This window comes from Anomaloglossus baeobatrachus, chromosome 7 (assembly GCF_048569485.1).
Source record: "Anomaloglossus baeobatrachus isolate aAnoBae1 chromosome 7, aAnoBae1.hap1, whole genome shotgun sequence".
In the NCBI taxonomy this organism is placed as follows: Eukaryota; Metazoa; Chordata; class Amphibia; order Anura; family Aromobatidae; genus Anomaloglossus; species Anomaloglossus baeobatrachus.
The window spans coordinates 253,213,860-253,230,617 of NC_134359.1; the positions used below are offsets into that span (position 1 = coordinate 253,213,860).

The 16,758-nt window shown below is 48.8% G+C and overlaps 1 protein-coding gene across 4 annotated transcripts in view; it reads right to left on the reverse strand.

The window, feature by feature from the left end:
• Positions 1 to 8,326: 8,326 nt before the first annotated feature.
• Positions 8,327 to 16,758, reverse strand: part of RSPH10B (radial spoke head 10 homolog B) — a 60,291-nt gene continuing 51,859 nt past the window's right edge. For all 4 annotated transcript variants that reach the window (XM_075319175.1, XM_075319174.1, XM_075319176.1 and 1 more), the window contains 3 exons: positions 16,322 to 16,415; positions 15,136 to 15,316; positions 8,327 to 8,658 (listed from right to left, as the gene is read on the reverse strand). In XM_075319175.1, the coding sequence (XP_075175290.1) occupies positions 8,433 to 8,658; positions 15,136 to 15,316; positions 16,322 to 16,415 (501 nt within the window). In that variant the 3' untranslated portion in view covers positions 8,327 to 8,432. The remainder of the gene's footprint in view (positions 8,659 to 15,135; positions 15,317 to 16,321; positions 16,416 to 16,758) is intronic.

Below are 16,758 nucleotides of genomic sequence, written 5' to 3' on the forward strand. Positions count from 1 at the left end.
GTGACTGCTAGGCACGAGCAGAATCGTTATCTGCTCGTGCCGTTTAACCCCTTAAATGGCGCTGTCAATATGTGACAGCGCCATTATAAGCGCGATCGCGGTAAACTTTTACTTACTGCCCGATACCGGAAGTCACGTGACGCGATCACGTGACTTCCGATAGTTGTCATGGTAGCACAGGGTCATGTGATGACTCCTGTACTACACATGAATTGCTTTCACTTTCGCTGTGCCCGCTGCACAGTGAAAAAGGAGAGCGTATCTGCTGTTTACAGCTGTGTAGCTGTGATCAGCAGATACTGCAGAGCGATCGGATTGCTGATCGCAATGGCCCCCTAGGGGGACTAGTAAAATAAAAAAAAAGTAAAAAAAAAAACCAAACCTAAAAGTTCAAATCACCTCCCATTCACCCCATTGAAAATTAAAGGGTTAAAAAAATAAAAAATATACACACATTTGGTATCGCCGTGTTCAGAAACGCCCGATCTATCAAAATATAAAATCAATTAATCTGATCAGTATACGGCGTAGTGGCAAAAAATTCCAAACGCCAAAACGACGTTTTTTTGTCGCCACAACTTTTGCTCAAAATGTAATAAGAGGTGATCAAAACGTAGCATCTGCGCAAAAATGGTACCGTTAAAAACGTCAGCTCGAGACGCAAAAAATAAGCCGGCACTGAGCCATAGATCCCGAAAAATGCAAACACTATGGGTCACGGAATATGGCGTAAAACGTGCGCCACTTTTTTCGGACAAACTTCCGATTTTTTTTTAACCCCTTATATAAAAGTAAACCTATACATGTTTGGTGTCTACGAACTCGCACTGACCTGGGGCATCACATCCACACATCAGTTTTACCATATAGTGAACACAGTGAATAAAATATCTCAAAAACAATAGTGCTATCGCACTTTTTTTGCAATTTTTCTGCATTTGGAATTTGTTTTGCCATTTTCCAGTACACTATATGGTAAAACTTATGGTTTAATTTAAAAGTACAGCTCGTTCCGCAAAAAATGAGCCCTCACATGACCATATTGACTGAAAAATAAAAAAGTTACGTCTCTCAGAAAAAGGCGAAAAAAAAACGGAAAGCGAAAAATCGGCCAGTCGTGAAGGGGTTAATAGCCTTACGTGGTGAGCGTGTATACAGGAGGATGAGTGCATTACTTATTGTTTTCATTAAAACAATTGTACCTGCTGATTCTAGGTCTTTCTGTAGCTCTCCACTGGTGGTTCTTGGCTCTTGGACAACTCTCCTGATAATTCTTTTCACTCCTCCTTCTGAAAACTTGCGCGGAGCATCTAGTTTTGGCCAGATTATGGTAAAATGATGATCTTTCTATTTCTGGATTATGTTCCCAACAATGCACACTGGATCCTTCAGTAGTTTAGAAATTCTTTTGTAGCCAATGCAATCAGTATCTTTTGCAACAATAAGGTTGTGAAGGTCTTGAGACAGCTCCCTGGTTTTACCCATCATGAGGTGTTACTTGTGTGGCACCTTGGCAATGGGATTCCGCCCATCAGTTGAACCAGCTGATATTATTTTTCACTAAGTGCGGGATTGTGGGAGTGTCATGAGTTTCCATTGCCTTTTGCACCTCTTTATTCATATGTTCAATACTTTTTCCTTGTGTCATTTCTCATTATTACTCTGCCTGTGCGTCACAATTCTATACAGCACTTCATAACTCCCAGATTTGGTGCATTTTTGATCCTGCATATTCTCAGGAGCATTTCTGCACCATTCAGATAATTAAAGTTTACTTGCTGTCATGTACAAAAAGCCCCAAACAAACGCTATTCACCTGCAGATATGGGGATAATCTGTAAGTATCGATGCAGTGCGGCCGCCGCCCTGTGAACCTCACTGCTAGGAGGAAATTAATTTTATCCATCCCAGCAGCCTCAGGCTTTCAGTCATCAGGGTGGTGCCTAAAAGGTTTCAGCTATCAGTCAGTGAGCAGCTGTAACCGCCCCAGCACTGACTGACAGCCACCTCCTAATTCTCAACAGCAGCTGTGCAGTTTCAAAACGCTATTAACCTGCATATTAACCCCATATCTGTAAGTTTTTGGGGTTTATGTGACAAGTTCCCTTTTTAATTGCATTTTCCTTTAACTCCTTCAGCCCCCGGGCATTTTGTGCTTTTCCAGGGGGGTTTTTTCCCTCTTTCTTCCGAGAGCCGTAACTTTTTTTTTTTTTTTTTATTTTTCCATCAATCTTGCCATATGAGGGCTTGTTTTTTGCGGGACGAGTTGTAGTTTTAAATGGAACCATAAGTTTTACCATATATGGTGTACTGTTAAACAGCAAAAAATTTCCAAGTGTGGAAAAACTGCAAAAAAAGTGTGATCGCACAATAGGTTTTGGGATGTTTTATTCACGGTGTTCACTATATGGTAAAACTGATGTCGTTGTGATGCCTGAGGTCGGTGCAAGTTTGTAGACACTAAGCATGAATAGGTTTACTTGTATCTAAGGGGTTAAAAAAGTTCACAAGCTTGTCCAAAAAAACTGGCGCACGTTTTGCGCCATTTTCCGAAACCCGTAGCGTTCTCATTTCTCTTGATCTACGGCTCAGTGATGGTTTATTTTTTGCGTCTTGACGTGACTTTTTTAATGGTACCATTTTTGCGCAGATGCTACGTTTTGATCGCCTGTTACTGCATTTTGCGCAAAATTTGCGGCAACAAAAAAAACTAATTTTGGAATTTGTTTGTGGCTACACCATTTACCAATCAGATTAATTGATTTTATATTTTGATCGGGCATTTCTGAACGTGGCGATACCAAATGTATGTTTTTTTTAAATTTTTTAACCCTTTAATTTTCAATGGAGTGAAAGTGGGGTGATAAGAACTTTTTTAGGTTTTTTTGAAACTTTTTCTTTTTCGCTCTATTGGGAGACCCAGACAATTGGGTGTATAGGCTATGCCTCCGGAGGCCGCACAAAGTACTACACTTAAAAGTGTTAGGCCCCTCCCCTTCTGCCTATACACCCCCCGTGCTCCCACGGGCTGCTCAGTTTTTTGCTTTGTGCGAAGGAGCAGACTCTACATTTCTCGTACGGCGCCCCTGCGCCGCTCGGATGCACTCTTTGTCCTTGTCGCTGGCCAGCGTAAAGGGTCACAGGCTTCCAAATCAACCCTGGCTCGGTGGATCAAGGAGCCAATTATCGAAGCTTACCGTTCGGCTGGGCTTCCGGTTCCCTCAGGGCTGAAGGCCCATTCTACCAGAGCCGTGGGAGCGTCCTGGGCTTTGAGGCACCAGGCTACGGCTCAACAGGTGTGTCAGGCGGCTACCTGGTCGAGCCTGCACACTTTCACGAAGCACTATCAGGTGCATACCTATGCTGCGGCGGATGCCAGCCTAGGTGGACGAGTCCTTCAGGCGGCGGTTGCCCACCTGTAGGAAAGGGCCGTTTTACGGCTCTCTTACGAGGTATTATTTTACCCACCCAGGGACTGCTTTTGGACGTCCCAATTGTCTGGGTCTCACAATAGAGCGAAAAAGAAGGGAATTTTGTTTACTTACCGTAAATTCCTTTTCTTCTAGCTCTAATTGGGAGACCCAGCACCCGCCCCTGTTTTTTTGTGTACACATGTTGTTCATGTTGAATGGTTTCAGTTCTCCGAGTTTCCTTCGGATTGAAGTTACTTTAAACCAGTTTATAATTATTTTTTCCTCCTTCTTGCTTTTGCACCAAAACTGAGCAGCCCGTGGGAGCACGGGGGGTGTATAGGCAGAAGGGGAGGGGCCTAACACTTTTAAGTGTAGTACTTTGTGCGGCCTCCGGAGGCATAGCCTATACACCCAATTGGCTGGGTCTCCCAATTAGAGCTAGAAGAAAAGGAATTTACGGTAAGTAAACAAAATTCCCTTCTTTTTTTAAAAACTTTTTTTTTTTTTAATTTCACTAGTCCCCCTAGGGGACTATAACGAGCAGCAATCTGATCACTCTGCCATATCTCCAGATCACAGCTACAGAGCTGAGATCTGCAGATTTGCTGCTTTACTTTCAATGCCGGCTGTATTCCGGCATTGAGAGGAAGTGACTCGTGTTAGCACAGGGTCATGTGATGACGCCTGTAGCTACCACGGCAACCACCAGAAGTCACGTGATCGTGTCACGTGACTTCTGATGGGGGCAGGGTAAGTCAGCATTAAGGTGGCGCGCATATACATCTCGCTGCCAGATTTTGGCAGCAAGATGTAAGGGGTTAATAGTTGCAGGTGGAAGTGATTCCACCCGCGACTAGCAGGCACACATGTCAGCTGTTGAAAACTGATATGTGCGCGGATCGCCACGGTAGGGGGGCGGGGTTAACCACACGATCTATGACGTACCCAGTACGTAGTACGTTATGGGTCGTTATGGGGTTAAACATGCATTTCTATCACTTTTTTTTCCTTCTTTTTGGTAGGTCAAGTCTTAAATGACACTTTTTTGGAGACTTGCCATTTGGTCAGCACTGTAGATTTAATAAACCTTTTATTAATGTTAGGCACATATTACGTGCGCTGCGGAAAAGCAATAACACATTTTATTTTTTATCTGCGGTTTTTATGCCCTTTAATCAAGTTTAAGGAGAAAAAAAAAATGTACAAATACTTTATTCACCCTGAAACAATTTGACACGTTGTAGATTTAAAATTGTACAGCAGATTAATTTCTTCAGCGTAAAAAAAGATACATTTCCAGCAAATTTAGAGGATATTTAATAGGTTTTGTGACGGAAGGGTATAGATTGAAGGGTAGTCGGACAAGCCGGGGGCAGGAAACAGGAGGACACGACAGGACACAGGAGGTAAGCAGAAACGCAGTCAAGTCACAGGCCGAGGATCAGATTCCAGTAGAGTATGTTTAGAATCAGGGAGCAGACAGACGTGGTCAGGTTATAGCCCGAGGTTAGAAGCCAGGAGGTAACGACAAGAACAGGGAGTGGGCAGAGAGGAGTCAATGAACTTGGATCAGAGCACAAGCACTGACACAAGCCAAGAGCACAACTGCAGAACCAGAGAATATGACTGGCGAGGTTCTGGCAGAGCATGCTGAGTAATGAAACAGATCAATTACCAGGAAGGTGGAACACCTGAGTAATCAGCACCTCCTAGCATCAGCATGGAATCCTGCGCTGGCAAACAACCTGTCAGCTAGTGCTCAGAGAAACACAGCAGAGCATCTCCAAATGCAAAATGCTCTGCACAAAGGAATAATGTCACTGCCGGCTCCGTAGTTCAGGAGAGTGTGGCAGATCATCACCTGTGTGCAAGATGCTCTGCACAGAGGAATCGTGACACGTTTTTTCCGCACTGAAATACCCAGCATAAACGTAATGTACAAACCTGGCCTTGGTTGCCTTGATGCAGCATTAATCTACTTTCATAGATGCTGCTTCCTGGACACCAACAGCCCATTACTGCCCTGTCAAGGACCAAATGATTATTTTTTTGCTCGCTTTCATAAACTGTATCTTTAACCCCCTTCAACTCCTGGGAATTTCTCATTTTTGTGTTTTTGGGGTTTTTTTTTTTTTTGCTACAGGAGCCTTTGGCATGTCATTGGCTGCCATTGTTAACCATTGGTTCAGCGAATTTAAATGCTGTTGTCTTGTGTTTTACAGCAGCGTTTAAACGGTTAACCTGGAGTGATTGGAGCAAATTACGATACAGGCAGATGCCGGCTATGTGAAACAGAGCCGTCATCTGCCAGGTATGATGCAGGCTCCACTCTTGAGTCAGATTCACATTTTCCTTTAAAGAGCTATGATGTACATTTTCGTCATAGGTTACCAAGGAATTAGAGGTCATGTCACTTACCATAAATGTGATTTTTTTTTTTTCTTTTTTTTTTTTTTTCTTTTCTTGTAATCTGGTGTAGATGCCTCTATCCTCCTGAATCCGGTGTTGTGTTGTTGTTTTTTTTTATTGTTCTGCGCCTCTCCGTTCCTGAGATGTCCCTTGTACATAAACCTAGTCTTATAAAGTGGGTGTGGTGCTTAACGCTACTTTCACACATCAGTTTTTTGGCATCAGGCACAATCCGACGTGTGCCTGATGCAACGGATCCGGCGCAGAATATGCAAAAATGGATGCGCCTGATCCTTTTTTTTGACAGATCCAGTATACCGGATCCGGCGCATCCGGTTTTGCATCAGTTTTGTCCGTTTTTTTTGCTGGATCCGTTTTTTTCAATAAATTGGAGCATGCTCAGTTTACAAAAACGGATCCGGCGGCCGCATCAGTTTTTACCCGCATTACGCCGGATCCGGCGTTCATAGGCTTCCATTGTAAATTGATCCGGCGTGATGCGTTTTTTTTGTCAGACAAAAAAACGTTACAAGAGACGTTCCATCCGGCCGCTGCATTAGGCAATTACGACGGATCCGGTAAAAGCTGGATGCAACGCAAGGCCATCAGGCACAATCTGGCGCTAATACAAATCAATGGGGAAAAAACAGATCCCGCGCCGGATCCGTTTTATACATTTTTTTTCCGGATTGTGCCTGATGGAAAAAAAACTGATGTGTGAAAGTAGCCTAACTCTCCATGATCCGCGCCCCTTTGGATACAGTGAAGAAGGGGCCATATCCCCAAAACAGAGAGGCGCAGGAGAAAAAGAAAAAAAACGCCAGATTCAGGAGAACAGCAACATTTACCCTAGGTTAAAAAAAAAAAAAAAAAAATATAATCATGGTACCTGACATGTCCTCTTACAGTCTTAGATGAATGTATAAGAGTGCGCAGTCAGCCGATCAGTGAATATATGCTGATTCATGTATATGGAGCTCATACAGGTGGTAACCGAATCTTCACCCTGTAGTATTTACAGCTAGCCACAAATACAGCTGACACGTCTAATACACCAGGGGATAACCGTATTTATCATGCTTGTGACACATATCTCAAATATGAGCCCCCGACAAATGGTGCTAATGTGTAAAATAGCTGGGCGCTGCGTTTTGTGTTAGTTTGTGCTCGTCAGATTCATCTCAGGACAGCTGAAGCTCTTCATTTGGCAGCTGCTCCTTAAGTGATGATCCAAGTATTATAAGGAAAGTGTTTCTATGTTCGGAGCCCCCTGACGTCTCCTTTTCTTACTGGGGTTCGGTCTTCATCATCTTCATCTTGTATTCTCACTTTTTTTTTTATATATATATTTTCGTGAAATGACTACATCCAAAAATCAACCTGAGGTTCTGACCCTATCAGAAAATCCAATTACGGGTGGAAGGATGTTGGATTAATAAGCTGCACACAAGGTATCTCTGTAATCAGCTGCAATCTGACAGGAAGTTTTCAATTCTCCTGCAGCGCCACTACAGGTGAAATGAAGTCTGACTCCTTACTAGTGATGAGCGAGCGTGCTCACCACTGCTCGTTAGTCGATGGAGCATCGGGTTTCTCTGACGCGACTTGATGGAGCTTCAGCTTTCTCCAACGCAACCCGATTGAGCATCGGGTTTTTCCAAATCGATCGAGCATAGGGTTTCACCGACGCAACTCTATTAAGCATCGGGTTTCTCGACGCGACTCGATTGAGCATGGGGTTTCTCCGACGTGACTTGATCAAGCATGGGGTTTCTCCGACGTGACTTGATCAAGCATGGGGTTTCTCCGACCTGACTTGGTCATGCATTGGGTTTCTCCAATGCGACTTGAGCCATCATTGGGGTTTCTCCAACGCGACTCAACTGAGCATCGGGTTTCTTCGATGCAACTCAATCGAGCATGGGTTTCTCCGATTCAACTCGATTAAGCATCGGGTTTCCCCGATGCGACCCAATCGAGCATCTGGTTTCTCCGACGCGACTTGACCCAGCATTGGGGTTTCTCCAACGCGACTCAATCAAGCATCAGGATCCGACCTGATCGAGCATCGGGTTTTTCTGACATGACTCGAGTACCGAGTATAATTGAAGTTAATGGGAAACTCTAGCATTTTCAAACTCAGATCCTCAAGGCTCGATGGAATAACGAGAAGTGGAAAGCACAATCGCCTATCACTATGCCTTACCAACTGAAATCAATAGTCATAAATACACACCACCAGGTAGTTTGTGACCCCTGTGCTCAGTATAAGTGGGGGTCCCAGTGATCGGACACTCAATGATCATGTAGCTATCTCTTAAGATTCAGACAGATCACATTCAGGTAAGGATAATGTGTTATTGACCTTCTCCGACTGACCCATATTGGAAGCAAGGGTCAGGACATTCGGCTGTAAGGTGTAGCCATGAAACGAACCCATGTGAAATTGGCCAGGAAGATTTCCATTTCAGATTCTGAAAAATTAGAGTAAACCCCATTGTGACTCATCCATTGTTTTATTTTAAAAGTACATATATGTCTAGGCATCATATTGGGATGATCTGCCCTGTAGCTGCAAATATACATGGAGTTAATTTCCAGGGACTATTCCTATGGGGCTTTCTTCTTCCTTCTTCCTGTAGCGGGAGTGACCTTGGTACTGGCAGTTGATGGAGGAACGGGGGCATCCTCCTTGGCTGAGGTGGGTTCCTGTCCACTGGTTTTGTCATCAACCTGGTCATCTGCTACCTGCGCCGCCTCCAACATGGCAGCAGCCTTCTCGAACTCCATCTGTTCCCTCCTCTTGGCCTCCTCTTCTGCCTTCAGAGCTTTTAGCCTTAAAAATAAAGCAAATGATAACATGTTAAAGATGTGATCAAGGGGCGGTTGTTGTTGAGTGTTTCTGTCCGCTGCATGTACCTGAAGCGGTGAAGTAGTGGTGATGGCTACTCTAAAGCTTTGGGTACATGCAGCGGACAACACCCCTCAACAACAAAGGCCCATTGCCACGTTAACAGAGAATTGAGCAGTAGTCCTACGTTATCCTGATCAGCGATGGTCCCAGTGGTTAGACCCCCCAGAGATCATCCATTTACTTATGTTGTTTGTATATATATATATATATATATATATATATATATATATATATATATATATATATATATATATATATACATACATACATACACACATATACATATATTATGGTACGGCCATATGAATATTTCAGTCCCAGAGATGTCCATGTGCGTTAATCTGTGTGTTCGCTTACATCTTCCCATACGGACCAACGGTCTGTGTGAAAAACAAAAATCGCAGCCTGCACTTGTCTCATCAATGGGCGTGCTAAAAATGGACATATGGATGGGTTAGAAGTCATAATATGCATGAATAATTCTAGGTGAAAAACTAATGAATTTCCACATGCTCGTGTGAACTTTGCTTTAAAGACGAACAAAAAAGATTCAAACCTCCTTAACCCGGCGTCCAATTCAGTCCTTCATGACAGCCGGACCAGGACGGTGGACACTTCTGCGCCAGCAATTCTATGCCCAGAATTCTTGGCACCTCTGCCGCTTAGAAGGCTCCAGCGACATTGTGAGAATAGCTGGCGTGGAAGTCAACACTCCCTTGGTCCAGAAGCAAAGGAGGAGGAGGAGAAGCAAACTGGACACTGGACTGTACACACTGCGCTTGTCACCAATACCTGACGTATATGTCCTATGGATGATTTACATTTAGAGATGAGCGGGCACTACCATGCTCGGGTGCTCAGTACTCGTAACCAGCAGTTGGATGTTCCGATGGGTGTATGGCGCCCTGGACAAGCTAGGACGTCACAGGTACTGCAACAACACACCCTACACCCCGGTTAGGAACATCAAACACAAATCCTTGTTGCCTCCCTCCAGGGGCTGATGTCCACACCAGGTGGGGTGGAGCCAGGCGGTTGGCTCCTCCCACCACGGAGTTCACAGTCCTGGAGGCGGGAAAAGGAAGGCAGTTCAGTTAGGGAAGTCAAAGTGCGAGGAAGTGGTAGTAGAGGAACTAACTGGCCGTGTCCGTGTACGTGGCCCGGGCACAGAAACAGCAAGGTTGGCAGACGGTGGTGACCGTCTGCAGGAGAGGCCGATTGACGCACAACCGTGAGGACCGGGGACGGGCGGTGGCCCGCCGGTACCGGATCGGGGAGCAAAGAGAAGCCAGCACCATCCGGCAGGGCCTACGGACCCCGACCAGGCTAGGAGTCGCCGTAAAACTGGTCAAATCCGTCAGCGACGGGAACCTCCGGGGTTTCCCAGCAGTAAAAGACCCGACTGAAGGCAACCGTCCAAACCGTGAGGGAGAGAAAGCTACCGCCAGAGCTAGAGCTCCCAGGGCCAGAGCCTGCGGGCAAACAGGAGCTCCCTTAGCCCGCTCCCCAGCGGTAGGTTGGCTATCAGTAGGAAGCCATTGGGGCCGAGAACAGAACACTGATGCAGGGAGAGACAGTTACCGCCAACCTACCGGGAGTGACCGCCGCAGCCGTCTGTGGGACTCGTCCATCCAGCCGTTTGTTTTACCAGAGACTCCGTGTGCGTTACTGGCTGAGTAAGTACCACCGTGCCGTCTGGCACTGCGCTGCCCCGCGACCCTGCACCCGGCCAGGCCCCGCAACCCACCTTCCAACCTCCATCACCGGGCCCCAGGACCACCAAAAACCCCCCTACCCACGGAGGGGAGAAAACATTTCAGCTGCTCCCTGTCAACGCTCCCGGGATCCCCGTACAGAGCAGCGGTGGTGTCCCAACCTCACCACAAACCGTGGGTGGCGTCACGGACACTATCCCTAAACTAAACCACCCCTTTCACTCACAGGCGAGGAGCGCCGCTCGAGTCCCCAGGATCCAGCCCACCGCTCGAGCCACCGACCGAGCGAGCAGCAGCAGCAGCAGCCGGACCCAAGCAGTGGGTGAGCGCAGCGCCTTCCCCGCCCGCGACAACTTGGCGTCACGAACATGATCTTACCGCTCTGCCGTCTGGTAGAGGTGCGCCTTGTGTCCCGCCGGAGGTGTCCGGCCGAAAATTTTCGGAAGCCGCCATATTGGGCGCGAAAAGTCCCCACTCGAGCGTCTTCCCGAGCAGTGGAGGCGCGAAAGCCGAAGCTCCGCCCCTGAAGAGGAGGTGCCAGAAAGACACCAAGGGGGGACGGAAACAAGATGTCTGTGTCTGGCGGAGGAGCGCTGGCTGCAGGAGCGGCAGTGCTTGAAGATTGCATGTAATTAACGCTGCAGAGTGCAGGGACGCCAGGACTCTGCCGGAACAAGTTCCTGGGCCCAGCAGCAAGACGTGCCAGGAGCTCCAGGCCGCGGTCCACTCCATGATGGCGGAGTGGACGTCGGAGAAGAAGGGCCTGGCTGCAACCGTGCGGGCATGCGGAGTGGAGGTGGTTCCAGCGGAGCAGGTAAGCGGCCCACGCCCCTATGTCCCCGAGGGAACAGTCGCTGCGTCTGAGGGGCCCGGCCTGCTGCCATCCACTATGCCACCTCCCTTACTGCCCCTGTACGCGGCCACAGCCCCGACCGACCCGTTACCACTGTCACCAGTAGCGGAGCCCGCAGCGTCTGTGGGAGAGGGCCCAGACCTGCGGCCCCCGGCCTTACCTTTACCACCGCCCTGGTACCCGCCCCGGCTTCCATCCTGGCCGCGACGGAGATGACGACGGCCCCGGCAGTCCGCCCGGCCGCAACTGAGGCGATATTCAACCCGACGCCAGCACCGCCAGTCCTGCTGACCGCTCCCAGACACCCAGCTTCGGCTGAGGCACCGCGGGGATGTAGCTGCCAAGCGGCAGAGCAGGCCATGTCACAGCGGGGCCCCTCACTACTGAAGGTGCCGGTCGTAGCCGGCAAGGAGGGACTCCGGCTGGGCCCGTCCCCCACACCGACTGACCTGGAGCGGCAGCTACGGCAGCTGTGCCCTAATAGTGCTGCTTGGAGAAAAAGGATGTGGTAGCGGTTCCCGGCTACCTTGCTGTCGGTCCCCGTCGGGACCCTGTAATGTCCCCGTTGGCCCTCACGATTCCAAGAGTCCGGTTGGAGGAACAGCCGTACCCGCACTGCGGGCAGTTTGAAGTGGAGTCCTGTGGGACAGTGTCACCCCTGTGTGAGGGTGGCATTGGGGGCTCGTGCTGTCCGGTGGTGGACCATGGGAAAGCTGCAGGAGGAAGTTGTCCCGGAGTCAGGTGTAGTGAATAGCCCCTGGGAGCCAACTGATAATCCCCGCTGGGACCCTACAGCAAGTCCCCGATGGGACCTTACCGTCCGAGAAGAACCATCCCTGTTATACCGTTACCCTTTGAACCATTGCGTAAGGAACTGCTTACGGACACGCCCGTGAACTTGTAGGGCAACCACAAACTTAGTGGCATGTAAATATATTTGTTGGCTTGTTACCGTGACCGCCTCCGGAGAGGCTGATTTGGAAGGATGGGCCTGGAGGAAAGGGATGGCCCAGGCCCGCCACTACCGTAACCGGTGGCGATCCTCCGGGGGTTCAGGGGTCCCCCATGGACGTGGGTCCCCTGAAAGAGACCGTACCCGCTCGGGCAATTTGGTTCTGGACTGGGGCAAGGGGTGCTGCCCACTTCTTAGGGGCAGCATCAGGGCCAGGTCGTTTGGGTGGGGGGAGAGCGGAAGCCGTTACCGTTAATAAAAATTGACTACCGTTTAGTAACGTTAAAAAGAAAGTGCCTCCCGTTAAGGGAAGTTTTATAAGAATGCTTGTGTTTTATATGTTTTACCATTTTTCCTAGTTGTGAAAATAAAACCGGTGATGGACGAGCAGCCCGCGGACGGTCTGCGTTTAACCAAGGGGAAATGTGGCGCCCTGGACAAGCCAGGACATCACAGGTACTGCAACAACACACCCTACACCCCGGTTAGGAACATCAAGGTCAGACACAAATCCTTGTTGCTTCCCTCCAGGGGCTGATGTCCACACCAGGTGGGGTGGAGCCAGGTGGTTGGCTCCTCCCACCGAGGAGTTCACAGTCCTGAAGGCGGGAAAAGGAAGGCAGTTCAGTTAGGGAAGTCAAAGTGCGAGGAAGTGGTAGTAGAGGAACTAACTGGCCGTGTCCGGGTACGTGGCCCGGGCACAGAAACAGCAAGGTTGGCAGACGGTGGTGACCGTCTGCAGGAGAGGCCGATTGATGCACAACTGTGAGGACCGGGGATGGGCGGTGGCCCGCCGGTACCGGATCGGCGAGCGAAGAGAAGCCAGCACTATCCGGCAGGGCCTACGGACCCCGACCAGGCTAGGAGTCGCCGTAAAACCGGTCAAATCCGTCAGCGACGGGAACCTCCGGGGTTTCCCAGCAGTAAAAGACCCGACTGAAGGCAACCGTCCAAACCGTGAGGGAGAGAAAGCTACCGTCAGAGCTAGAGCTCCCAGGGCCAGAGCCTGCGGGCAAACAGGGGCTCCCTTAGCCCGCTCCCCAGCGGTAGGTTGGCTATCAGTGGGAAGCCATTGGGGCCGAGAACAGAACACCGGTGCAGGGAGAGACAGTTACCGCCAACCTACCGGGAGTGACCGCCGCAGCCGTCTGTGGGACTCGTCCATCCAGCTGTTTGTTTTACCAGAGACTCCGTGTGCGTTACTGGCTGAGTAAGTATCACCGTGCTGTCTGGCACTGCGCTGCCCCAAGACCCCGGCACCAGGCCCCGCAACCCACCTTCCGACCTGCATCACCAGGCCCCGGGACCACCAAAAACCCCCCTACCCACGGAGGGGAGAAAACATCTCAGCTGCTCCCTGTCAACGCTCCCGGGATCCCCGTACAGAGCAGCGGTGGTGTCCCAACCTCACCACAAACCGTGGGTGGCGTGACGGACAATATCCCTAAACCAAACCACCCCTTTCACTCACGGGCGAGGAGCGCCGCTCGAGTCCCCGGGATCCGGCCCACCGCTCGAGCCACCGACCGAGCGAGCAGCAGCAGCAGCAGCCGGACCCGAGCAGTGGGTGAGCGCAGCGTCCTCCCCGCCCGCGACAGGTGCAACTCATGTACAGAGTATAATGGATGTCAATGGGAACGCAAGCATTTTTCTGGAAAAATGTTCAAGTTCCCCATTGACGTCCATTATACTCGGGTACTTGAGTTGCACCCATCTGAACATCCAACTGCTGGTTACAAGTACTGAGCACCCGAGCATGGTAGTGCCCGCTCATCACTAGTTACAAGTACCGAGCACCTGAGCATGGTAGTGTCCGCTCATCACTAGTTACGAGTACTGAGCACCCGAGCATGGTAGTGCTCGCTCATCACTAGTTATGAGTACTGAGTACCTGAGCATGGTCGTGCTCGCTCATCACTAGTTACGAGTACTGAGCACCCGAGCATGGTAGTGCTCGCTCATCACTAGTTACGAGTACTGAGCACCTGAGCATGGTAGTGCTCGCTCATCACTAGTTACGAGTACTGAGCACCAGAGCATGGTAGTGCTCGCTGATCACTAGTTACGAGTACTGAGCACCTGAGCATGGTAGTGCCCGCTCATCACTAGTTACGAGTACTGAGCACCTGAGCATGGTAGTGCCCGCTCATCACTAGTTACGAGTACCGAGCACCCGAGCATGATAGTGCTCGCTCATCACTAGTTACAAGTACAGAGCACCCGAGCATGGTAGTGCCCGCTCATCACTAGTTACGAGTACCGAGCACCCGAGCATGATAGTGCTCACTCATCACTAGTTACGAGTACTGAGCACCCGAGCATGGTAGTGCTCGCTCATCACTAGTTACGAGTACCGAGCACCCGAGCATGGTAGTGCTCGCTCATCACTAGTTACGAGTACTGAGCGCCCGAGCATGGTAGTGCCCGTCATCACTAGTTACGAGTACCGAGCACCCGAGCATGATAGTGCTCGCTCATCACTAGTTACGAGTACTGAGCGCCTGAGCATGGTAGTGCCCGCTCATCACTAGTTACGAGTACCGAGCACCTGAGCATGGTAGTGCCCGCTCATCACTAGTTACGAGTACTGAACACCTGAGCATGGTAGTGCCCGCTCATCACTGGTTACATAACATCTATTCCCCACTGAGACACACTGCACAAAAAGTACACCGTATTGTGTGATATTTTTTGTCTGGCAGCGTTCTGTATAGGAAGGAGTGGTTTATACAGTAAGGCAAACTGTTTACTTCTTAGATGGAGGCTTGAAGAACTCATTTTCTTCAGCCTTTAGGAACATTAAGGTATATATTAGGAAAAGCTCCAGCGCTAATTGCTGAGACGCATAGCTGCTATAGATATTCAGCTGTCAGGTTTACCGTGCCTCCTCTTCCTCCCGGATCTGCAGTAGCCGGGCCTGCTCCGCCTGACGAGCTCTGTTTCTTGGGATCTCTGCTTTCACTTGTTCCGCTTTCTCATAGGCCGGAAAGAAGACTTTCTGGAAAAACACATCGATCTGATGGAACCATTTGTCGGTCAGGATTCTCTTTTGGGGTTTCCCTGTAAACAAAATACTACATGAAATTCCATTACTCCGCTATCATATAATTGGCAATGGGTGTCATATGACAACTATTTCATGGTGGGATAGATACAAAAAAAATACACATTGAACCGATAAAAACCATAACCCTATGTACCATGCAGGGGATCATTACATGCAGACAGTGTGTGCCAGCTGGAATACAGCGGGATATACTAGTGGGTGTATACTGCCACCAAGTGGAGAGCTATAATTACTGCATGAGTCAACTCCTCGGGTTTAGTTTACCGCAGATGGCCCCATTCATCTGATGTATTCATAGGGATAGGATCTGACAACAGGTGATCTGTGGGGGAGTCGGGTGTCAGATCCCCACCGATGTGCTATAGATGACCTATCAATAATATATTCCTGTATGACCCTTAACTTCTCAGACTCATTAACATAATATGCGGCTTTTTAATTTATAGAACGTATTTTCTACACCTCTAAACTAGGATCCTTCACCCAATAATATCCATGGTTCAGAGAAGATTCAAAGGCTGAAACCACAGAAGAGTTATGGACTATTTAAAGGGATTTTCCACTTTTAAAAAAGTGGATCCCAAACATAGTCGGATAGTACTCCCCCCCCCCCCCCTCCCGCTCCTCACAAGTGCTGCGGTTTCTCTGTTTTGGCTGCAGTGTTGACATCACGGCGACAGCGCAAATTTATACTGCAGCCAATCACTTAGCTCAGTGGTTGTTGCATTCAATGAGCATGCTCTCATCAGGGCACAGATCATTGTGAATGGAGGAGGAGGAGGTGAGCTGTAACATCACATATGGTGAATCTGGACCCAGTGTTATCTACTGGAAATAGAGGTATTATCTGTAATTGTAATCCTGTCTGTGATGATAATGCGGCCGCTGAAAAGTGTCCAGTGTGAAAACTACAAGATTTCTGATTCAATTTCAGAAACTTCTCAGTTCCTGAACTTGAAAGGCACAATATAAAATATATATTTTTACGTGTCACTTACTTGGCGCATTGAATGGTAAACAGGGGCTCCTTTTTTCATTTGTTTTCATGGCAATAATCAGCTCCTTCTCTTCTGTCCAGCCATCAGACTTACCCTACAATGAAATTAAAGAATAGGAATGCCCATGTTGTGACTTTACAAGAACAAGGAAGGAATTAAAGGGGTTGGTATAGCTCGAAGCTGATCACCGGGGTCCCACGTTTCCCACTAGAATGGATGGCGGACATGCATGTGTACTGTCACTCCAAGGGTCTACCCGATATAGGCCAGCACGGTACTTGCCTAACTCGGTTAGTCCAATAGAATTTGACTTAAAAGGGCAGGGTGTATGATTAATCGCCCCTCTATTCAAATGGGCAACTCGGGACGCTGTTCATAATTGGTGAATACGTGTTCATTTTGGACCAACCCTTTCAACATTACACTACCTGTCCTTT